Below are 25017 nucleotides of genomic sequence, written 5' to 3' on the forward strand. Positions count from 1 at the left end.
GACCTCATGTCCCGATATCAGACATCTATCGTCCGATAACGATATAAATCACACAAATGTAACATTTTTGTAAAGTCTGTGAATCTCGGGCAGCTCGACTTGTGTGAAGTGTTTCCAGCTGCGCGTCGTGTAGCTGGAGTCGAGTGTTTTAACGATGCATGAAACGATACATTTTAGACATAAGTTGTAACGGCGCCGTTTTCTTTGTGAGTACTTATTACACGGCGTGCTGCGGGGAAAAGCCTGTTCTAACGTTTGAGTCTAAGCTTTATTTTTTAGCACCTGGCGGCTCTTTTTTACTTCTCATCTGTAAATAATCTGCTCTTCACGTGATTCAGTTTATTTTGAAAAGTCTCAACAGGATCTTGAGCTTTATTGTGAAAGGTTTATGTGGAACATAAACAAGCGGACACGCGATGGTTTTACCGTCGTTGTTGCTAACGACACGCATAAAAACAGGCGCTTGTCCGTCCGTAGTGTGGTTATATTAAATATAAGAGAAAGGAAGTTTAAGAAATGAATACAGCCCTACAGTGACATCAGAACATGAACAAATATTGCCGTAAACAGTTTATTTTGCGACACCACGAAACAAACGACAGCGTAAAATGAAACGATAGACGTTTTTATATCGTCATCAGATATGCATGGTTATAGCAAACAGCCCTATGCCCGCCCACATTACACTCAGGCAGACATCGATCCATTACTCTTCCCACGTCCACACTGAGGCCCCACATCCTCGTGGTAATACTGAAGATGACACAGCTGGGCCAGAATGCAAGTGCAGATCACGTTAGCGGTGTGGAACGTAAAGGTTACAAAGAAATGATAACGGGATCACAGAACTGTTTGTGTTTGCATCTCGTCTCTGGACCAACTGCAGAAGCATCGTGGGGATGCAAATACAACTGAGAAGGATGTTAGAATCACCTGAAATCCTTCATCATAAAAAGGCTCACGTTGGTCTTCTGTGGCCAGTTTAGCCACTGAATGAATTAAAAACATTCATTTATGATCTGAACATGAAGCCATTTCACACCAAAGCTGTTCTTACTCTGCTAGTTATATGGAAAGTGTTGGGTTTAGATTTTATTATTGTCATTTGTATTAGGAAACATTTAACCATATATGCTTAGAGGTGTATAATCAATTGTGTAGTGATAGGTTGTGTGATCTTTAACAGGCTACAAAGGCTTTGTGTGTATTCACTAGAATGCACACCTACATCCTGGGAGCATGGGAAGAGGTCGCATCTGTCTTAATTGTTTTAGGAGGATCAACGTAGTTGCGTCTGTTCTAGTCTAAGTGTTCTTTGTTTAGATGAACTGCAGGACTTCCTCACCGTGTTATCTAGGATGAACCATCTAGGGTGAGGGGGAGGCTACCCTCTTCCTGACCAAGGAGGATGTATTGACCCTTTGATCAGCAGTCAACAACACACACACACACACACACACACACACACACACACACACACACACACACACACACACACACACACACAGTATTCTTTGTTACATGTATACCTATGTAAGATGCTATATGTTAATGACCCTATGCATATTCATGTAACCACAATAAAAGGAGTGCTATGGGGAGCCTGGCTGAGAGTCTGACAGAGGTCAAGTGGTGGAACGACGCTTGGCTCCAGCCAGGTCTCCCTCATGCATGAGTAACCAGAGAACTTTGGTGCCTTGAGTCTTGCTTTTTGCTGTGTAGCAGATTGTCCTTAACGTTCCAGCGAATAGGTTTATGCTACAAACCTATCAGAAAGAATCAATAACTTTGACAGAAAGAAAATTACAATGAAACCTGTCATTCATAATAACTCAGCTGTCACACAAGCAGGTTTGGATTGAAGAAGCAGGAGATGGAATAAATATTTGATGTCCTCTCTGGCAATCAGGACCTGGACTCTGTGTGGGACTCCTGAGTATCTGGCCCCTGAAGTCATCCAAAGCAAAGGTCACGGCCGGGCAGTGGACTGGTGGGCTCTGGGCATCCTCATCTTTGAAATGCTGGCTGGGTAAGTGGTGCAGTCTATGGTAAACATCGCTACACCTGCTGTAAACACTAGAGGGCACTCTCCTCCATTAGACCGACTGGGGTAAATCTGCACTCCTTCATTTTGTAAAAGGCAGTCAGTCGAACTTGTTTGACCTTTAACCTCCTAGGACCTGCGTCCACATATGTGGGCATCACATTTTGGGTTATTTAGACCAAAATACTCACTTTTGCTCTACAAGGGCCTGATGTCCACTGACGAGGACGTTATGCTGCTACTGTTCTATCAACATTTTAAACGAACATCTTCATATGTGGCTCTCATTTTTCTTAGAAACAAAAATAAGGTAGAAAAAAATCTGGTAATTCTTTGTTTTTACATTCATCAGGACAATCAATCAGCCCAAATATCAAAGAGATTCAAAATGTATCCTGTGGAAGATTTTGGGTCTTAGGAGGTTAAAGTCAGGCCCAAGGCCACGGCTGATATGTGGAGGGAGACGTGCTGAAATCTACAGTCTGACAGCTCAGAGAAATATCTGCAGATACACACAATAAGGCAGGTACACACTGACAACCACCGAGGTCTCCCTCACATGCCTGAAATAAGCTTTTGGGTAGACATAAAGCAGCACGGAGAGAGCAGAGCACTGCAGTGGTTTGTGTTCATGGAGCAGAAGAATTATTCAGTTAATCGTACTTTGACTTATTAGTCCTTTGTTTTTACAGGTAAAAATCTCATTTCCAGGAGAGACCTGCATTACTGCTGTTATTGTCTCGTGCTGGGAAATCTTGTCATTATTAGAGGCTGTAGAGCTGGGACAAATCAATCTGTGAATGGGCCTCATTGTAGCACAGGAAGAACAACAGCACTGATCCTTATAGAAAGCACCTCTGTTTGTTCTCATGTGCTCACAAACAATAAGGATTTCCATTCGTCTGTGGCATTCCAGCAGTGCTGAAGGCTGTGATTGGCTTGTTTCAGAGACATTAATCCAGCAATGATTTCACTGCACAGTGCATGTTGCATTATGTACAGCACTGTGCAAAGGGTGGAAGCACTACAACATGCCAGAGACCCTTTGAAAGTAATGGCAGGAGTACTTTGTCGTTGCCACAAAATGAGTGAAGACAGAAAAACAGGTTTTCAAGCCAACCGGCGAGTAGCTGGTTTAGCATCGGTGAGAACTTCCCACAGTGTTTCTGTGGATTTAGGCTTCCTCAGAGTCGTCTGTTTGTGCATCCCACACTGCATCACTTTCTGTTCTGCAACTAAGCAAAACGGAGGAAAGAGGATCTTAACTGAAATGTCCCTCAGTGACAGGGGGGCGGGGCTTAACACAAATGTGTAAAAACTGCCTGAGGGTGGAAGAAAGAGTTAAACTGTGGACTCTGTGTCTCTCAGTGCAAAATCTTCAGACCGTCTGTCTGGAGGGACACACGAAGCAGTGACTCGGACACATTCCAGTCTGAAAGGAAAAAAGCTTTCACAGAGTTTCATATTGACCCTTGATGTGCCACTGACACCTGTCCAGACTCTACATAACGCTCTTACATCAATCACGCTGAACCCCGTGGAGCGCCCTCCTCCACTTGCACTGAAATGCCACCTTTCTGTGAGCCTGGCCTGTCCTCCTCCTCCATCTAGGTTCTGTGTTTTGCTGGGAAAAGCTCCATGGCTTTGAATTGGTGGAAGGAATGTGACCTTTTTCCAAGTATGAGTGTGAGCAGGCGTTGAAGTGTTGGTGTATGTGGGAAAAGCTGCAGGCTGTGCTGCTCCCAGCAGAGGGACACTTCCACAGTCGGACAAAGACTCTTCATTCAGCATCGCCGTGAAGCTGTTTGTCACACGTCTCCACCAAAGAATGCAGCAGCTGTTTTTGAGAACTCAGCATCAGTAGATCATCCTGCTTTGGGCCAAAGCATGTGTAGGAAACACATCAAGTCAAGGATGAGGGGGAAAGTCTCCCTTATAATTTTCCTTCTGGGCCCATATTCCTGTCCTTAATGGAAACCAGTACCCTTTTTGTATTTGCAGTTGCAGTACATGTGGCCGTGTATATGAAACCTCATTTCTTCTACAACTTACTTTTCTGCAGTACCTGATTTTCCACCTCAGCTCAGCAGAGCATCAGCCTGGTGGTTACATGGAGCTGCTGGAGGGGACACTTGCTGGTCTGGACTCCAGTTCCTCCACACTGCAGCCGTCAATACAATCTGATTTGAAAATGCTGGAACAAACCTACGATGCATGATCATTTAGTGATTCTTCAGGCTTTCTAGTAATTGAATGAACACCTCAGAGGTTCCCCTGAGGCTGTTTCATGAAGCTGACATAAAATCTCATTCGAGGGCATTTTACAAGGACAGGATCTTACTTTAGAAAAGCCCATGATCTCCCCACATTGGTTAGCTTTGTGGATGCAACTGGTTTCTGGAGAATTCTTCTTTATTGTAACGTTCCCTTGCAATCAGCAGAGGCTCTATTTTGCAGCGCTAATAAGTAATGTGTACATTAACCATGAAGAGGCTGCCAGGAAAGCTTTCCCCCCACGTCCAGCAGCCTGAGGCTGTAGGCTAAGTGGAAGGAAGGAGGCCGGGGACTGGAGAGCGTCAGCAGCACGGTCCAGGATGAGACAACGAACATCTGCGAGTACATCAGGAAGATGGCCAAACATGACGGCATGCTTAGGGAGTACCTCAGGCAGCAGAGACCCGAGGAAGAGGAGGAACCATCATGGAAGGACAGGGCCCTGCACGGTATGTACCACCGGCAGATAGAGGAGGTGGCTGATATCCAGAAATCCTACCAGAGGCTGGACAAAGCTGGACTGAAAGACAGCACAGAGGCACTAATCATGGCAGAAGGACAGGGCCCTGCACGGTATGTACCACCGGCAGATAGAGCTGATATCCAGAAATCCTACCAGAGGCTGGACAAAGCTGGACTGAAAGACAGCACAGAGGCACTAATCATGGCAGCACAGATGCAGAGAGAGAGATGCATGAAGTGGTGTGGTGGAAGCAAAACAGCAAAAGTCAGAGTGAATCCATGACGATGTTTATGTGAAGCGTAGTTTGGATCTTCTTTGGCTGCTGGTTCAGTCAATATTGTTTGGAGAGAGATCAAACCTGCAGCTTCAGAATCAGCACAAAAAGGACGTGAACACAAAGCTCGACCCGCCGACACATCAGGATCAGCGAGCTTTCAGCCCCGACCGTGTCCGTGCCGTCGGCGAGAAAGTCACATCTCACTGATCCTGAGCCGTCGGCGGGTCGCTTTGTGTTCACGTCTCTGCAGATCCGTGTTCCTGCTCTCATTTACTGTTTAGCTGTTTGGTGGTTGTGAAATTTTGTGAGGTTTAACCTGAGATTCTGGCGTTTCCGCCAAAATAAATTTATATTTAAAAATCGATTCAGGATTTTGATGAATCGATATCACGTTATCCAAGCCAGAATCTATTTTAATCGATAAATCGATCATCAAAACCCAGCCCTAATCCAGCACATAGCAGCAGGGTGCAAGATGCCAGCAGGCAGGGCGTGCAGGGAGCATCATATCCAAGTGGCCGGCATAGTGTACAGGAACATCTGTGCCGAATGCAGCCTGGAAGTCCCGAGGTCAAAATGAGAGATGCCCCCAAGGGTGGTGGAGAATGACCGAGCTAAGATCCTGTGGGACTGTGTGCAGAGACTCCCAAACTAGGCGAGCGGCTCCAGCAGATCCCGGGAACAACATCGGAGATCTGTATCCAGAAGAGCGCAGTCCTGGGAACAGCTAAGACACTGCGCAGGACCCTCAAGCTCCCGGGGCGAGCCGGGAATTTTATTTTTCATTCAAAGCCAAATTATGTCAAAATGCCAATGAACAACAAAAGGATATTTAATGAGAAGATTGTCATTCTACTAATCTACAGAAAATCATATACATATGTAGTATGTGTATATTGGCTTCAAACAACCAGTACATGTGTGTGTAACTGTGTAGGTCCTCAGTCATCCAGGTCATGTCGTCTAAGCAGCTTGGAAAGAAAGCAGCTGGACTCCTTTAAGTTGCTTGAAGACGTCTTTAGAACTGAAGAAGCTTGTCGGTGGAGCGCAGCATAGTCGTGTGTGAAGCTTGATCTTCACACAGGGTAAATGGATGTTGGACACACTGCAGTCAGGCCTTTGCTGTTTTGAGGTGGATGACTTGCATTCTCGATCTGACCTAAATTCCTCAGCTGTGACAGCATCAGTTTCAGAGAGACTGCAGCTCCCACAGGCCCCACATCCAACCGTTTTATGGCTGCAACTTTTCACTGGGAACACAAGCAGGGTGTGACAAACTGTGTTATTATGTGCCTCGCTGCTCCGTGTGCAATGTCTTTAGAGGCAGCTGCCATTATGTAATTTGTGGGTGATGACTTGTCCAGGCCAAAAGAAGAATTGAGAGCTGGGAAAGCATTCAGTGGATGGATGGTAGAGGGCGCGTACACACAGACACACACACAATCATCAGCTGTGGACAAAGACTGCACTGTCTGCACCAGAATGGTGACCGCTCACACGTTCGTTCATAGGTTGACTCGGGTGAGCGCGAGCCTTTTAGCTCCTGCCTCTGTTACCTGTTCCTTGCATCATGATCCTGAATTGTGATTGTGTGTCAGTGTGTGTCTGTAGCTTCACATGAGCAGGCTGGGCTGACGTTTCTGTCTTTCCACAGGTATCCACCTTTCTTTGATGACAATCCATTTGGAATCTATCAGAAGATTCTGGCTGCAAAGCTGGAATTCCCACGTCATCTGGATTTCTATGTCAAGTAAGATGTGGGCATCATGCAGGGGATCAGACACACAACCCAGCAATCGGTCTGCCAATGTTGGTCTTTATCGTTAACCACAGGAGTGGCTGTGAATGTTATTTAGGTAGAACAGGCCATGTAGTTGGAAGGTTGATGCTTCTGTCAGAGTGAAAGTAGAAAGAAACACTGCATGAATGTGTTTACAGTGGAAAACATCTGTACAGTGAGACTTTGCTAAGAACACTGACATTGTGGAAACAATTGTAATTTATGAAACACTAGAAACTGGAGTAAGTTGTGATCGCTGACAGTAAACCCATCATACGCTGTGACTCCTGGAGCAGAAGAGTTCATCGCTCAGGATGTTCATTTAAACTTTAGAAATGTCTTTAAACTTTATGTAACATAGAAACATGTTGACTCGTTGTGTGTACCTTAGGAATCGTGCTTATTGTTGTGTTACTCTGTTGACTGGATGTTGTTCTTTGTGCTTTCTCGCGAGCCTCACTCACACACATTCATGGAAGCACTTTTTCTATAAGTGCTTTCTGTGTAACATTCATGCACAGTCGTGCTCCAGTGAACGCATCGGGAGCAACCCCGGGTTAGCATCCTTCCCTTTGGCATGCAGACTGGAGCTGCCACAGGTCGACTCACACCCCCTCTGATTAGAAGGCCACCTCCTCCACCTCCTGACCCACAACCACCCCAATATGTACTTCAGTACTTATTGGATATGCAGATATATGCATGAATGACAGGTGAGATTTTTGGATTAAAATATGTTTTAGAGCATGCTGAACGTTGTTAGAGGTAAATCTAATTGGGGACGGTGGTTTTGGTCCCCAAAGGTAGAGGTGTCCCCAATTGACTGGTGTGTGAGCTGACAGAAGTCCCCAATTTTGACACAAGCAAACTCACACACACACACACACAGTATTCTTTGTTTACATGTATACCTATGTAAGATGCTATATGTTAATGACCCTATGCATATTCATCTAACTACAATAAAAGGAGTGCTATGGGGAGCCTGGCTGAGAGTCTGACAGAGGTCAAGTGGTGGAACGACGCTTGGCTCCAGCCAGGTCTCCCTCATGCATGAGTAACCAGAGAACTTTGGTGCCTTGAGTCTTGCTTTTTGCTGTGTAGCAGATTGGCCTTAACGTTCCAGCGAATAGGTTTATGCTACAAACCTATCAGAAAGAATCAATAACTTTGACAGAAAGAAAATTACAATGAAACCTGTCATTCATAATAACTCAGCTGTCACACAAGCAGGTTTGGATTGAAGAAGCAGGAGATGGAATAAATATTTGATGTCCTCTCTGGCAATCAGGACCTGGACTCTGTGTGGGACTCCTGAGTATCTGGCCCCTGAAGTCATCCAAAGCAAAGGTCACGGCCGGGCAGTGGACTGGTGGGCTCTGGGCATCCTCATCTTTGAAATGCTGGCTGGGTAAGTGGTGCAGTCTATGGTAAACATCGCTACACCTGCTGTAAACACTAGAGGGCACTCTCCTCCATTAGACCGACTGGGGTAAATCTGCACTCCTTCATTTTGTAAAAGGCAGTCAGTCGAACTTGTTTGACCTTTAACCTCCTAGGACCTGCGTCCACATATGTGGGCATCACATTTTGGGTTATTTAGACCAAAATACTCACTTTTGCTCTACAAGGGCCTGATGTCCACTGACGAGGACGTTATGCTGCTACTGTTCTATCAACATTTTAAACGAACATCTTCATATGTGGCTCTCATTTTTCTTAGAAACAAAAATAAGGTAGAAAAAAATCTGGTAATTCTTTGTTTTTACATTCATCAGGACAATCAATCAGCCCAAATATCAAAGAGATTCAAAATGTATCCTGTGGAAGATTTTGGGTCTTAGGAGGTTAAAGTCAGGCCCAAGGCCACGGCTGATATGTGGAGGGAGACGTGCTGAAATCTACAGTCTGACAGCTCAGAGAAATATCTGCAGATACACACAATAAGGCAGGTACACACTGACAACCACCGAGGTCTCCCTCACATGCCTGAAATAAGCTTTTGGGTAGACATAAAGCAGCACGGAGAGAGCAGAGCACTGCAGTGGTTTGTGTTCATGGAGCAGAAGAATTATTCAGTTAATCGTACTTTGACTTATTAGTCCTTTGTTTTTACAGGTAAAAATCTCGTTTCCAGGAGAGACCTGCATTACTGCTGTTATTGTCTCGTGCTGGGAAATCTTGTCATTATTAGAGGCTGTAGAGCTGGGACAAATCAATCTGTGAATGGGCCTCATTGTAGCACAGGAAGAACAACAGCACTGATCCTTATAGAAAGCACCTCTGTTTGTTCTCATGTGCTCACAAACAATAAGGATTTCCATTCGTCTGTGGCATTCCAGCAGTGCTGAAGGCTGTGATTGGCTTGTTTCAGAGACATTAATCCAGCAATGATTTCACTGCACAGTGCATGTTGCATTATGTACAGCACTGTGCAAAGGGTGGAAGCACTACAACATGCCAGAGACCCTTTGAAAGTAATGGCAGGAGTACTTTGTCGTTGCCACAAAATGAGTGAAGACAGAAAAACAGGTTTTCAAGCCAACTGGCGAGTAGCTGGTTTAGCATCGGTGAGAACTTCCCACAGTGTTTCTGTGGATTTAGGCTTCCTCAGAGTCGTCTGTTTGTGCATCCCACACTGCATCACTTTCTGTTCTGCAACTAAGCAAAACGGAGGAAAGAGGATCTTAACTGAAATGTCCCTCAGTGACGGGGGGGCGGGGCTTAACACAAATGTGTAAAAACTGCCTGAGGGTGGAAGAAAGAGTTAAACTGTGGACTCTGTGTCTCTCAGTGCAAAATCTTCAGACCGTCTGTCTGGAGGGACACACGAAGCAGTGACTCGGACACATTCCAGTCTGAAAGGAAAAAAGCTTTCACAGAGTTTCATATTGACCCTTGATGTGCCACTGACACCTGTCCAGACTCTACATAACGCTCTTACATCAATCACGCTGAACCCCGTGGAGCGCCCTCCTCCACTTGCACTGAAATGCCACCTTTCTGTGAGCCTGGCCTGTCCTCCTCCTCCATCTAGGTTCTGTGTTTTGCTGGGAAAAGCTCCATGGCTTTGAATTGGTGGAAGGAATGTGACCTTTTTCCAAGTATGAGTGTGAGCAGGCGTTGAAGTGTTGGTGTATGTGGGAAAAGCTGCAGGCTGTGCTGCTCCCAGCAGAGGGACACTTCCACAGTCGGACAAAGACTCTTCATTCAGCATCGCCGTGAAGCTGTTTGTCACACGTCTCCACCAAAGAATGCAGCAGCTGTTTTTGAGAACTCGGCATCAGTAGATCATCCTGCTTTGGGCCAAAGCATGTGTAGGAAACACATCAAGTCAAGGATGAGGGGGAAAGTCTCCCTTATAATTTTCCTTCTGGGCCCATATTCCTGTCCTTAATGGAAACCAGTACCCTTTTTGTATTTGCAGTTGCAGTACATGTGGCCGTGTATATGAAACCTCATTTCTTCTACAACTTACTTTTCTGCAGTACCTGATTTTCCACCTCAGCTCAGCAGAGCATCAGCCTGGTGGTTACATGGAGCTGCTGGAGGGGACACTTGCTGGTCTGGACTCCAGTTCCTCCACACTGCAGCCGTCAATACAATCTGATTTGAAAATGCTGGAACAAACCTACGATGCATGATCATTTAGTGATTCTTCAGGCTTTCTAGTAATTGAATGAACACCTCAGAGGTTCCCCTGAGGCTGTTTCATGAAGCTGACATGAAATCTCATTCGAGGGCATTTTACAAGGACAGGATCTTACTTTAGAAAAGCCCATGATCTCCCCACATTGGTTAGCTTTGTGGATGCAACTGGTTTCTGGAGAATTCTTCTTTATTGTAACGTTCCCTTGCAATCAGCAGAGGCTCTATTTTGCAGCGCTAATAAGTAATGTGTACATTAACCATGAAGAGGCTGCCAGGAAAGCTTTCCCCCCACGTCCAGCAGCCTGAGGCTGTAGGCTAAGTGGAAGGAAGGAGGCCGGGGACTGGAGAGCGTCAGCAGCACGGTCCAGGATGAGACAACGAACATCTGCGAGTACATCAGGAAGATGGCCAAACATGACGGCATGCTTAGGGAGTACCTCAGGCAGCAGAGACCCGAGGAAGAGGAGGAACCATCATGGAAGGACAGGGCCCTGCACGGTATGTACCACCGGCAGATAGAGGAGGTGGCTGATATCCAGAAATCCTACCAGAGGCTGGACAAAGCTGGACTGAAAGACAGCACAGAGGCACTAATCATGGCAGCACAGATGCAGAGAGAGAGATGCATGAAGTGTTGTGGTGGAAGCAAAACAGCAAAAGTCAGAGTGAATCCATGACGATGTTTATGTGAAGCGTAGTTTGGATCTTCTTTTGCTGCTGGTTCGGTCAATATTGTTGGGAAACCTGCAGCTTCAGAATCAGCACAAAAAGGACGTGAACACAAAGCTCGACCCGCCGACACATCAGGATCAGCGAGCTTTCAGCCCCGACCGTGTCCGTGCCGTCGGCGAGAAAGTCACATCTCACTGATCCTGAGCCGTCGGCGGGTCGAGCTTTGTGTTCACGTCTCTGCAGAGTCCGTGCTCCTGCTCTCAGTCACTGTTTCAGCTGTTTGGTGGTTGTAGAAATTTTGTGAGCTTTAACCTGAGATTCTGGCGTTTCCGCCAAAATAAATTTATATTTAAAAATCGATTCAGGATTTTGATGAATCGATATCACGTTATCCAAGCCAGAATCTATTTTAATCGATAAATCGATCATCAAAACCCAGCCCTAATCCAGCACATAGCAGCAGGGTGCAAGATGCCAGCAGGCAGGGCGTGCAGGGGGCATCATATCCAAGTGGCCGGCATAGTGTACAGGAACATCTGTGCCGAATGCAGCCTGGAAGTCCCGAGGTCAAAATGAGAGATGCCCCCAAGGGTGGTGGAGAATGACCGAGCTAAGATCCTGTGGGACTGTGTGCAGAGACTCCCAAACTAGGCGAGCGGCTCCAGCAGATCCCGGGAACAACATCGGAGATCTGTATCCAGAAGAGCGCAGTCCTGGGAACAGCTAAGACACTGCGCAGGACCCTCAAGCTCCCGGGGCGAGCCGGGAATTTTATTTTTCATTCAAAAGCCAAATTATGTCAAAATGCCAATGAACAACAAAAGGATATTTAATGAGAAGATTGTCATTCTACTAATCTACAGAAAAGCATATACATATGTAGTATGTGTATATTGGCTTCAAACAACCAGTACATGTGTGTGTAACTGTGTAGGTCCTCAGTCATCCAGGTCATGTCGTCTAAGCAGCTTGGAAAGAAAGCAGCTGGACTCCTTTAAGTTGCTTGAAGACGTCTTTAGAACTGAAGAAGCTTGTCGGTGGAGCGCAGCATAGTCGTGTGTGAAGCTTGATCTTCACACAGGGTAAATGGATGTTGGACACACTGCAGTCAGGCCTTTGCTGTTTTGAGGTGGATGACTTGCATTCTCGATCTGACCTAAATTCCTCAGCTGTGACAGCATCAGTTTCAGAGAGACTGCAGCTCCCACAGGCCCCACATCCAACCGTTTTATGGCTGCAACTTTTCACTGGGAACACAAGCAGGGTGTGACAAACTGTGTTATTATGTGCCTCGCTGCTCCGTGTGCAATGTCTTTAGAGGCAGCTGCCATTATGTAATTTGTGGGTGATGACTTGTCCAGGCCAAAAGAAGAATTGAGAGCTGGGAAAGCATTCAGTGGATGGATGGTAGAGGGCGCGTACACACAGACACACACACAATCATCAGCTGTGGACAAAGACTGCACTGTCTGCACCAGAATGGTGACCGCTCACACGTTCGTTCATAGGTTGACTCGGGTGAGCGCGAGCCTTTTAGCTCCTGCCTCTGTTACCTGTTCCTTGCATCATGATCCTGAATTGTGATTGTGTGTCAGTGTGTGTCTGTAGCTTCAGATGAGCAGGCTGGGCTGACGTTTCTGTCTTTCCACAGGTATCCACCTTTCTTTGATGACAATCCATTTGGAATCTATCAGAAGATTCTGGCTGCAAAGCTGGAATTCCCACGTCATCTGGATTTCTATGTCAAGTAAGATGTGGGCATCATGCAGGGGATCAGACACACAACCCAGCAATCGGTCTGCCAATGTTGGTCTTTATCGTTAACCACAGGAGTGGCTGTGAATGTTATTTAGGTAGAACAGGCCATGTAGTTGGAAGGTTGATGCTTCTGTCAGAGTGAAAGTAGAAAGAAACACTGCATGAATGTGTTTACAGTGGAAAACATCTGTACAGTGAGACTTTGCTAAGAACACTGACATTGTGGAAACAATTGTAATTTATGAAACACTAGAAACTGGAGTAAGTTGTGATCGCTGACAGTAAACCCATCATACGCTGTGACTCCTGGAGCAGAAGAGTTCATCGCTCAGGATGTTCATTTAAACTTTAGAAATGTCTTTAAACTTTATGTAACATAGAAACATGTTGACTCGTTGTGTGTACCTTAGGAATCGTGCTTATTGTTGTGTTACTCTGTTGACTGGATGTTGTTCTTTGTGCTTTCTCGCGAGCCTCACTCACACACATTCATGGAAGCACTTTTTCTATAAGTGCTTTCTGTGTAACATTCATGCACAGTCGTGCTCCAGTGAACGCATCGGGAGCAACCCCGGGTTAGCATCCTTCCCTTTGGCATGCAGACTGGAGCTGCCACAGGTCGACTCACACCCCCTCTGATTAGAAGGCCACCTCCTCCACCTCCTGACCCACAACCACCCCAATATGTACTTCAGTACTTATTGGATATGCAGATATATGCATGATGGTGGTACAGCTGCTCAAAAAAGGCCTGCAGGTGGACCTGTTTGCAGGATGTGGCCAGTCAGAGAATTCTCGTATCCATACTGAGGCTGACTGACACACTAACATGACTCAGTGTAAAACTTCAAACGGCTGTTGGGGCCGTTTCCTGAGGGTCCCTGCAGGGTCCCTGTGGTTAAAGAGGCACTTTGGGTGGATCTGCAGTCACTGATGACACACCTGGCCTTTTTAGACTGGTTCCCCACCCAGTGCACAACACCCATCACAACAGCCTGAGGAGCAGGAATGATTACAGGCACTCTGGGTGGGAGTGTGTGTCACTAAGTTCTAATGCAGTGACTGTGGAGAGGTCCCAGCTTCCACTGATAATTCAGCAAAGTCACAGCTTCCCACTCTTAAGCCATCTATCTAGCAGCCAACAGAGGAAGCGATTTTTAATATTCCCACAATTATGAATATCTTTCTTACACAGTCCACACCACAGTGTCCCATCCATCAAACTGTGACAGGCCGCACAGAGGGACACCCGCCGTCTCTCCAGCAGCTGCTGTTGAATGTAGACAAGCAGACAGACTGGAGAAATGTCCCAGCACAAGAGGAAACGAGTATTAAAATGAGCTGCTACCTTAGGACTTGTTAGGAGCTCATTGATCGGACCTGAAGGATTCTCCTCTACCTCAGTGTCTTCGCTCACAGTTCCTATTAAAGTTCGTTCTACCTACATGAATTCTTGGATATACAGTGGAACCCCGACTGACGAAAAATTCAAGTTACGAAGGCGCTGAACGGCAATATTTCTGCCCGTGTTACGAAATCCGCTGGCTCTGATTGGCTGAGCCCACAATGCCTTCCGAATCATGTGACAACCCCTTGGCTTTCGTACTTGCGCTTCGCTGTTAGCTCTTAGCCTATAGCCTATCGTTCACTCAAAAGGCGCGATGGGTGCTTCGACTTACGAAAGACCCTCGGGAACGAATTAATTTCGTCAGTCGGGGTTCCGCTGTTTTGACGTTTTCCTGTAAAACGTCCTCTTGGAGTGACTTTGAACAGCCATTGTCTGTGTGGATGCTTACATGGAAACGCAGAAACAGTCTAAAGTGTCTTTAATTGTTTTCCTTTTGGAAGTCCATGATGCCATAAGTATCCCCATTAAATCAAAATATTTCTTTGTTAAGTGTCATTCCCACAGTTCAGACACAGTGTGACTCAGTCACAAATGAGAAATAGTCGACTTGTCAGCATCCAGCTGTCGTAATTATCAGCCTGCTAGCAGATGGTTGGATCTGAGATATGTTAGCTTTCTGTTCATCGGCAGGTATCGCGCTTTAAATGGACCGATTCTTATAGAGCGCTTTTCTACTCTGCAGGAGTGCTCAAAGCGCTCTATGCAACACGCCACATTCACCCGGTCACACCACCGCTATACTGAGTGCTTTCTAACCACACTCACACTCCGATGGATGCATCGGAGAGCAGCTTGGGGTTGGTATCTTGTCCAAGGATACTTGGCATGCAGACTGGAGGAGCCTGGGATCGAACCTCCAACCTTCCGATCAGTAGGTGACCTGCTCCGCCTCCTGAGCTACAGCCACCTGTGAGAGAAAACCTGTGGATGTTTATAGCACACGTTCTGATTTATAGTCTGATGAAGGTGTTGCTGAAAAATGTTCTCAGTTGCTTCAGTTGGAGATTGTCAGATGGACACACCTCACTTTGTCACCTGTAATAGGCCGTCAGTCACCCTTTAATGAGGAGATATTTGTCATTGTGACAGTGCTGGAAAGACATGAGTGGTTGTGTCCCACAGAGACAGTGCTGTACAACTATACTGTGAAGCTGTGGATTCACTGACTTTTCCTTTGTCTCCTCAGAGACCTCATAAAGAAGTTTCTCGTGATTGACCGAGCCAGACGGCTAGGCAACATGAAGGTGAGTTAGTTTGATTTCCTGCCTCCTGTAACCACGTGGTACTGTATGTCTTACTCTGAGTAGGCAGTTGATGACTAGCACAAGCCCGTGGTCCGGCTGGAGCACCGTAATCCTGAAGAAATAGACTTATGCAGAAGGGTCTTTGGAGTTGTTGTGGTTTTTCAGTACATGTGTAATACGTCCGAATTATAATGTAAATATTCTCCAGTGAGAGCAGCAGCTTCACTCTTCTGAAGAACGTCAAGTTGGAGAATTTATTTCAGACAGAAGTATGGAGAGTTCTGAGGACAAAGACAGAGTTTCAAACATACGTAGGTTTGATGTGTAGGTATGAAACGATCCATAGACCAACAATCATTTGAAATTCTTTTTTTCTTATAATACACGAGTGTTAATAGAGGGCGGCTCTTTTTTATGCTCACAGATTTTAAAACAGATGGATGCAATTTACAGTTATGGTTTTATAAGCCATTCTGCTTAATGAGCGCCAGCTCGTTTCAGAGAAATGTCCAGTTTGTTACAGTCAGTTACGCAGGATTGTATTACTGTGCATTTGAGCTGCTGCATTGATGACTTATTTGAAATTGGTCACTCTCCGTTGGGTGACCAGACTTCCCGCTCTCTCTTGGATGTTTTTTCTGTTCCTTTGTTTGGGATTTTTCCAGCTCACAACAACGTCCAGGAAGTTCTGGAGTAATCTACTCCAGTTTTGGCCGTGTGTTCGTTTAGCTGATCTTCTGTCTGATTTGATGTCCCTCCCGTTCCTCACAGCTGTTTCATTATTGATGGTTCTGGTGGATCCCACTCTGAGACTGGCGTGTTTTAATAAATCTCACCATGTGGCAGAAGTGTGTCTGTGTCTTATGACAACAGGAGGTCATGTGACGCATTCATTAGACCTGTTCAACTGCTTGTTAACATGAATGTCTAATCAGTCAATCAGCTGACTGCAGCCCATGTAGGGGTTGTTTAGATGACCTACTGAAGTTGAAAGAAACATTTAAGAAGCGAAGTGACTTAGTGACTTTGGATGTGGCAGGGTTGTCAGAGCCAGATGGGCTTACACCCAGGAAAGTGGTTGGTGCTGCTTTCAAGCTGCATCTAGTAGTTCAAACACGTGGATTTTCCTTCTGACTTCATTTAGTTGGTTTGATTCTTGGACGTTGCGTGCAAGAGATGTAAACCCTCATGATCAACAGCGTGCTAGTTGTAAGGACGATGTAAACGCTTGGATACGAGCTCGAGTTCCTCAAACCTGGTCGTCTGCTGTGCTCCTGAACTGTTAGCCTGTAAATTAGTGACCTTTGGGTTTCTCATTAACTTCTAAAAGCTTAGGAACTCATGAGTTCAAGTCGAGGTGTTGAGGCATTCATATGTCCGTAACAAATTTAAATACCAACAATAGTTTTTAATAACCTGACCACGACCAATTAAGCCTTCGCAGCAGCCACAATGAAGAACATAAACACAGCAGAAGAATATGTTCCTCCTCTTTTCTAATGAGTCCTTGATAGAATTACAGGCTGTATCGTGTCCAAGTTTAGTAGCACGGTTCGTACGGGTGCTTGAAATCCTTGAAAATGCTTGAATTTTAGTGTTGTCTTTTCAAGGTTTGAAAAGGGCTTGAATTTCAGATGTGGTGCTTAAAAGTGCTTGAAAGTGTATATACAAACTATATAGTTGTATGTATAGTTTTCAGGGTTTTTATCGGTTTTCAGCGTTATTTTGTTATCGTTTTTAGCGTTTACTCGGTTTTCCTGGGTCTTTTCACGTGTGTTATGAAGAAAGCTTCTTTTTTTCGGTACCGGTACCGGTTTTATTTTGTTGTATTTATCCGCGACACCTTAAAGGCCGGTCCATGAAAATATTGTCGGGCATAAACCGGTCCGTGGCGCAAAAAAGGTTGGAGACCGCTGTGCTAACATACCTGTTGGTCGCTGTTTTAATGAGTGTTTGATGGAAAACGACAGTTGCATGATCGGTGAGTCCTAGTAAATCATTTTCCAGTACGTGTACGTTACACATGCTATTTTTTTAAAATTATGATTATTATTTTGCTAACTATCAAACTCGCTGGAGAAATGATTGAAATGCACTGAGTGTGACGCAGTATGGCAGCGCAGTGCAGATCTCCATTCAAACTGAAGTGTGTCAGTGAACATCAGTGAAGTCAGTGTGACACTGTGAGCTGCTCTCAGTGAAACAGCTGCCTCTCTGAGCTCTGTGATTAACGCCACATAATTCCACACATGATGATATTGACTGTGGCTGCCAGTACTCCTCAGCCTCATCGCTCATTAACAGAACGCAGATTTGGATGTTGGGAGGTTGAACAGTGCACTAGAATAATGACACACTGAGAGTTTTTCTTTCAAAGAAACTGATGAACTACTTTTGTCCAAAAAATGATACGTTTGTCAAGTAAACATTAAAGTCCCCAATAATCCTGGTCAATGATGGATAAACTTTTTTCTTATATTTTTGCTACTGATTTGACAATTTTGTTCTTGAACAATGTTTTGAAATTAAAAGCCTCACAATGTGTTTTTACATCCATCTTAAGTTGACAAATTGAGCTGTGTGATATTAAAAACCAGTCTTAAGCTCAGGGACAAATCAAATGCTGATTACCTGCTCCTGCTCTTTGTTGAGTCGAGACATCAGCCGACACTGCCGACCAGCTGTAGCCTCGTCTGGGTCAGTGCACTCGCACGGCTTCACCTCACTCACGCAGACACATGCGCTGAGGAAGTCAAGTAGATCAAATTTCAGTTGAGTGCAGTCTGCACAGAGCAGCAGCAGGAGCTCTGATTGGTCAAATGTGGCATATTAGTGGGAGATGAGTATTGTTCCTGGCCTATCAGAGTTCCTGCTGGTGCACTTTTGGAGTTTATTTCAATTTTCTGATCCAAAAAAACCCCATGGGTGATGGTGTGTTTTCTGAAAAAAAGAGAAATAAATGAGGTTCTGCTGGAGGTTTGTTTCTGTAATCATGACCTCGGTGTAGACTTGGCTGTAGCTCAGGTAGAGCCAGTCACCTGCTAATCGGACATTTGGTGGGTCGACCCCAGTTTGTTCCAGTCTACGTGCCGAATATTATCTCCGAGCAAGATGGTAACCCCGAGTTGCTGCGATGCCTCCAGTGGAGTGTGAATGTTGGACTGAAGGAGCGTGGAAAACAGTGATTGTGTGAATGGATGAATAAGGCAAGTTGTATAAAGCGCTTTGACTGCTCACAGTAGAAAAGTGCCGCTGATTTACGGTTTCCTTTTGACAATGTGTAGTCCTATGTTTTCATTTCAAAACTTTAATAATGCCTGACTTTATTTGAATATTGAATGTGTGGATTAATAATAACGTCATCCTTTTGTGATTGTAGTGCACTTCAAAACTCTATAAAGATTTAAAAATCAGAAGCCATGAATGTGAGACGTTTACCCAGGAAATTCCATCATTTGTAATAAAGTAACTGTAACATTTTACTTTGTTACAACTGCTGGAATTTCCTGGGTGCAACAAAATGTTACAGTTACTGTAGAATAGATTAGAATGCCTTTGTTGTCACTATACAGTTGTACAATGAGATACAGAGCATCTCCTGTATCGGGGCGAGGTTGGTTTAGCATTTTTCTGTCATCATTATTTAAACATTGCACTTTGCATTTACTCTGGTTTTCTTTGAACAATATTTCAGGCGACTGAACATTAAAGAGTGACAAATATACAAAAAAACTGTGAAGTGAGGAAAGGGGGCAAATACATATTCCCAGCACTGTATGTACATACACATCGTGCTGTCTGTTTCAGAATGGAGCCGACGACGTGAAAAAGCACCGATGGTTTAAAACTATTGACTGGGAGGCCGTTCCTCTGAGGAAACTAAAGGTGGGTTTGATTCGGTGTATTTTTCACCTGTTCAGCTACATTCACATCAGGATGGTAAAAAATCTGCTTACATTTTGGACATTAGAATCATTTTCACAATTTTGTGTTTGTGCACGAGTACACCGATGGTTTCGAATGATGCAATAATGCTGTGATTGAATTGTAGACTTTCATTTAAGGACTTTCACATTGCAGACATTCCTGTTTTCTTCAGTTTCTACAGGTGCATAGAGTAATTGGACGTTTTTGCTCTATTTCTTAATTATTCAATGGCGAATGCTTTGATGATGATGATGTCTTTGCATTTGCAAACTGTTTGCAATCCAAAGAGATCTCGGTGGAAAAACCAAAGCTACGGGACACATGGTGAAAACTGCTCGATCGACTGTCTGGTTCGGTCTTTACAGACGAAATGCTGTGGTGAGCTCAGTAACTACAGAATTCAGGGAAAACCCACGCAAAGAGAAAAAATCTTGGCTCAGTTGGCTGAGTGGAGAAGAATGTGGCAATATTGAATCGAGAGGTGGCTTCAGGAATGTAAATACAGAGGATTTCAGTCACGAGGAAACGATAGGAAACAATCCAGCTCTACAGCCTCTGTGTGGCTTCACGGGACTACACGTCGGAATGAAATGAATAACCCTTTGAACTGAGTTTAAGTCTGTGTGTTATCGCGATCTATTTTTGTAGTGCTGAATAGAGAACTGTGTCCCTGTCCGGATGTTTATGGATCAAACTTTGGATGAATTAAGAACACTGCCTGTATGTGAATACTCACTAGCATTGCCCTGCAGGTCCACACCTCCATTTAACACGTTCCTCCTCCTTGTTTCCAGCCTCCTATAGTTCCTAAGGTTTCCCATGAGGGCGACACCTCCAACTTTGATGTTTACCCAGAGGACGACTGGAAAAAAGACCCCCCCGTGGCCGAGAAAGACTTGGAGGTCTTCAAAAACTTCTGATCCCTCAGCCGTGTCTATTTATTAATCGATTGATTTATGTGGATAACTAACAACACACATTGTAAAACTACTATTGCAGGTACTCTGTTGGAGAAAACACTTATTTATCAAATTGGGGGATTTGCATCTTATCTGTAATAATGAACTTCCAAAGGACAGATGCTGTGACGTGTATGTATGAAACTAAAGACATGGTTAGCTTTTTATACTTTTATTTATCTGCTACTTTGAGTTTATTTTATTTTTTGTTTTTATTCTCTGAGCCATTCATATGCAAAAATATCTGGTTCATTTGAAACCAAAAGACTGTTACTTTCTGGGTATAAAACAGAAAAAAAATCAGGTCTTTTTATATAGTCGTGTTTTATAGTTTCTCTCTTTTTAAAATGTTCATGTAGTCATGTTCAATGTGACTGCAGACTGGTACTGTAACAGTCTTCTGATCAGCAGTCATTAATGACTTATTCTATATGTAGTCAGACACTTGGACAGGAAACCAGTAGCACTTGTAAAGACAGTGCCTTACATCACTGTTTGATGTCTCGCAGCTACACATTTGAATTCTGTGCTGTGTCAATGGAGTTCAAAGTATAGTGGACGTGGAACGTGAGGTGCTGTTGGAGACAACATACCACTGAACTGTTGTCACATCTAATAATGTAAAGCTGTGTAACATCTCTGCGTTAGGTCTCCACAGCCCAAGGTTTTTGCCATGACTGTAGAGCCACAGCTGCTCTGCAGGCGCTTTGCTGCACCTCACTCATTCACCTCACTCATTTTCATTCTTGTTGTCGTATTTTATTTAAAGCCAAGGATGTTATGTAAGAGCCTCATTTAGTGCATCACAGTACAGAGTGAATGTGCAGTTGGTAGGGATACGAATCTAAATTCTCTAGAAGAACCAGTTCCCAGTTATAGTTAGTCTGCCTGCCCATCAACCCTGCTTATCCCCTTGCATTTGCACTACAGTCAGCTGATTTCAGTTCATGCGCCGATGAGGTGGCACAGTTATCTTTATTGCACAAAACCGTGAGAGTGCAGTGGTACAAAGGAAAGTGTGTCAGGACAGAAACGGCTGTTAATGATGTCGCTAACACAACATCAGCTCTTTGGAGGCGCTTACACAGACAGCACAGCGTGCTAACGCTAAGCTAGCCAAGAACCCAGAGTTAAATGAAAGCATCGTGAATCTGACGCCAGCCCAGCGGTCAGAGCCTGAACATTGACCGGCATCGAAGCCAGCGATGAAGCCTTCATCTCCACCTGTTCATGTTTCTAAAGTAGAGGCACCGCGGCGATCGCTTAAAGTCTCTGTGCTGGTTTTCATCTTTGCTTCGTGTTCATACCTAAATACTAAGACAAGGATCACATGCGTGTCCTCGTCAGGACAGGGATTTGTGTTGGTGTGTGCTGGGACTGTAGCCTCATGTTATTAAATGCTTATAAGATGATAGTTTCAGGTCACAAAGGACTTTCTCCTGGGAACAGTAAACTAAAGCACTTCATTGCTTTTAAGAACAGTGTTCTGACTAATATATCTTTGAGTAATGACCCCAGCACTGATCGCACAGCATGCAATTACTCTGAACGACTATAATGTTGTTGATGTGCTGCTTAGTGAAGGTGATGACTCTAAAAGCGGAGCCAGTGAAAATCAATCGGTGATATTGATCTTATCAGTTCCCATTCTTAGCATTCGTACAGTCAGTATTCATTAGCATTTCTGTGAACTGTTGCTTGCTGAATATCACAACCATATCAACCTTCCAAAATAAACCTTGTTTATCACGGGTTTTGTGCCTCATGCTTCATTATGAGTTGGATCCATCTCATTCTAACTAAAATCGGCACAGCTTTCTTCCCTGCCTCCAGTGCACATCCATAAAAGGATGGGTGGATGGGGTTGGTGAAGAAGCTGAACCCTACCGAACACCTCCAGGATGAACTAGAAGGGATGTTGAACTCTTGTCAAACATCACTGGCTGACTTCAGAAGTGCTGACTCCACTTTGGAAGTTGACCTTTTAGGCTGTTGTGAAAAAAACGTTGAAAGTAGCAGGAGCAACCTGATGGAAGCCATGATGTTTGTTCAGATGGATACGATGATAGAAGGGTTGTATTATTATCCACCGTCCGCTGGACTGCCTCTGTGGATGACATAAGAGTATTTTCCTTTTTTCATTCGTCCCTCGTGTCTGTATCCTGTTTTGTAAACACTGTGGAATTATTTTTCCTAATTCGCTGTGCAGATGTTGCTCTGAACACAACCTTACTGGACCTTTGAAACATCCTAGCCTATCAATGCCTTTGACTGGAATTTGTTTTTGATACTTGGCTCCAGCATCAATTCGTCTAAAACACTCTGGGTGGACTGTGTCTCGCTGCAGAAACAATCACCCACTGTCCTTTTTACACAGGTTTTCCTCATCCATTTATTTGTATGTAGCTTTTCTGATTGCTGTTTTTGTTTTTACAACTCAAATTGTTCCAGAGCTTGTGGCACACCCTGAAGACATTTTAAAAACACGTTTTGAAGGTGAAAAGTAGCTCCTGTGAAATGAGTTAGCGAGAGTCATTAGTCAGATAAGGCCAAGATACCCCCTCATGTCCACGTAGGTCTGCAAAAGTCCAGACAGCTAGAAGGATACCAGAATAGTGGAGCTGTTGGCGAGCCATGTATCTCATGATGGTAAGCTTTTCTCGTTGCACTTTTGTGTTATACGGACAAACAAAGCTGCTTTTCTGTCGTAACAGCGACGTTATGTGGTTCAGGACCTTACAGAAGTAGACGAAAGTCCACTCTTCAAGATCGCAGATGACTTATTCATTGTTTATCAGTCCAATGTCAGTTGCAGTGGACTCCAGACATTGCAACTCTAAATTAGATAAACTGATAAGAAAATGATTGGATCCAAGTGTCTCGAGCACCTGAGACCTGCTGTCAGGCAGAGAGCACCTGTCCCCTGCATCACCTGTCCCCTGCATCACCTGTCCCCTGCATCACCTGTCCCCTGCAGTTATAAAATGGCATGTTTGCTTACATTTATTTATTTAAAATAAATGAGAAATTCTCATTCCTGTGAATAAGTCCTCAAGAGAAGTGGAAACATCAGAGATTTAACTTCAGTGAACTGAAATCTAACTTTAGATCCTTCAGACTCAGGTCACTGCATCTGTAAGACTGCACATAGATCTACTGAAGGTTTTCCAGAACATTATCACACATGGATGAATTCTGAGGTGGACCTTTTAAAGGAGACTCTTAGTGATTCAGTGACAGTCTGTTAGCTATGGATGAATGAAAACCCAAACTCCTGAGCCACATAATAAAGAAGCAGCTCTGTTAGGCCGCTGAAGGGAAGGACCACTGCAAACCAACTCAGAGCTCCCATTCAGTGAATGGTTTGATTAAAATGATAAGGATCATGTTCTTTGACGTTCCTAGTCGGCAGATCTTAACATGTCCACTTGTTAAACAATAAAAGTAGTGTCCACCCTCCAGGACGATGCCAGAAAATTCAAGAATCGGCGACTGCATGCTGTAACCTGACACCTTACCTTTATGGACACGCCTGTGCTGTAATCACCTGAGCTTAAATGTGTTGTTGACATTTCTGTGTTATTGTCTTGACACTTATCAGAGTGTATGATTGAATTATGCTGTTTATGGGCATCATTTTACAAAGAGCTTTGTGTCCTGTTAAGTAGCTTTTCTAAATAGAAACGTCCGCATGCTTTAAAATACCTGAAGTGTCACACTAATCTGTATTCGCAGGTTTTTCTCTTTGCTGTACCCCTGCTGCATTTCAAGCTTTGTTTTCTTACCCGACGAGTGTACATGTTCTGTCCAGTCCTGGGACATTGTGTCTTACACAGCAATATATTGTTTAAAATGTCAACCTTTGTCTTGGAAATATGTTTTCTGGTGCAAATATGCATTGTTTTCTACCCAATACGTAGCAATGCCTTTTCATTTCCATGAATTCTAGTTATACCTTTAGCTCTGAAGCCTGAGTGAAGTTTTAAACTGTCGAAACAAGTGGAGTTTATAAAGAAGCATGTTTTGTCCAGCTTGGTTTATTTTACACTCACCTGTGCGGCGTCCTTCAGCCACCCAGCAGCCTCTGAAGGTTAGTCGTCTGCCTGTGTAGTCAAGCAAACCTTTTGCATTCACAAAATGGAAATCTGACATTTGGGAAGTGAAGCCTTCATTGCTGTTTGACGTTTCTCGGGTCCAGGCCTTCATGAAAATACCGTCAGTCCACTCAGGAGACACCAGCATCCATCTAGAACAAAGCAGACAACACAGTCAGTGTTTTCGTTTCCAAACCACCGCCACACATACTCCAGTTTGATTTAAAATATTAAATGGAGTCGTTTGAACTGAAACTTGATTCTTTATGTTTAATAAGTGTTTTCTTGCCATATTTTTCCTTGGTCCTAACCGTTCCTGCAGTAATATTAATAGGTGCCCATATGCCACAGAAATTGGTCATTGAAACATGTCAGTACATGAAAGTAAACATGGACAAACCAGGAGGCTTGTTTGAGCCACAGAAGAGAAATGCAGGGGTCACTTCTACAGACGGGTGCTACTGCA

At 44.4% G+C, this 25017-nt stretch overlaps 1 protein-coding gene across 1 annotated transcript in view; it reads left to right on the forward strand.

Annotated features, from left to right (window-relative positions):
- Positions 1–24706, forward strand: part of prkx (protein kinase X-linked) — a 44481-nt gene extending 19775 nt beyond the window's left edge. The window contains exons 4-8 of the mRNA XM_005947613.3: positions 1910–2029; positions 6713–6808; positions 15514–15571; positions 19379–19456; positions 20293–24706. Of these exons, the coding sequence (XP_005947675.1) occupies positions 1910–2029; positions 6713–6808; positions 15514–15571; positions 19379–19456; positions 20293–20418 (478 nt within the window). The 3' untranslated portion in view covers positions 20419–24706. The remainder of the gene's footprint in view (positions 1–1909; positions 2030–6712; positions 6809–15513; positions 15572–19378; positions 19457–20292) is intronic.
- The last annotated feature ends 311 nt before the right edge of the window (positions 24707–25017 follow it).

The sequence above is a fragment of the Haplochromis burtoni genome, unplaced genomic scaffold, assembly GCF_018398535.1.
Source record: "Haplochromis burtoni strain Fernald_Lab_line unplaced genomic scaffold, NCSU_Asbu1 Contig_522, whole genome shotgun sequence".
NCBI lineage: Eukaryota > Metazoa > Chordata > Actinopteri > Cichliformes > Cichlidae > Haplochromis > Haplochromis burtoni.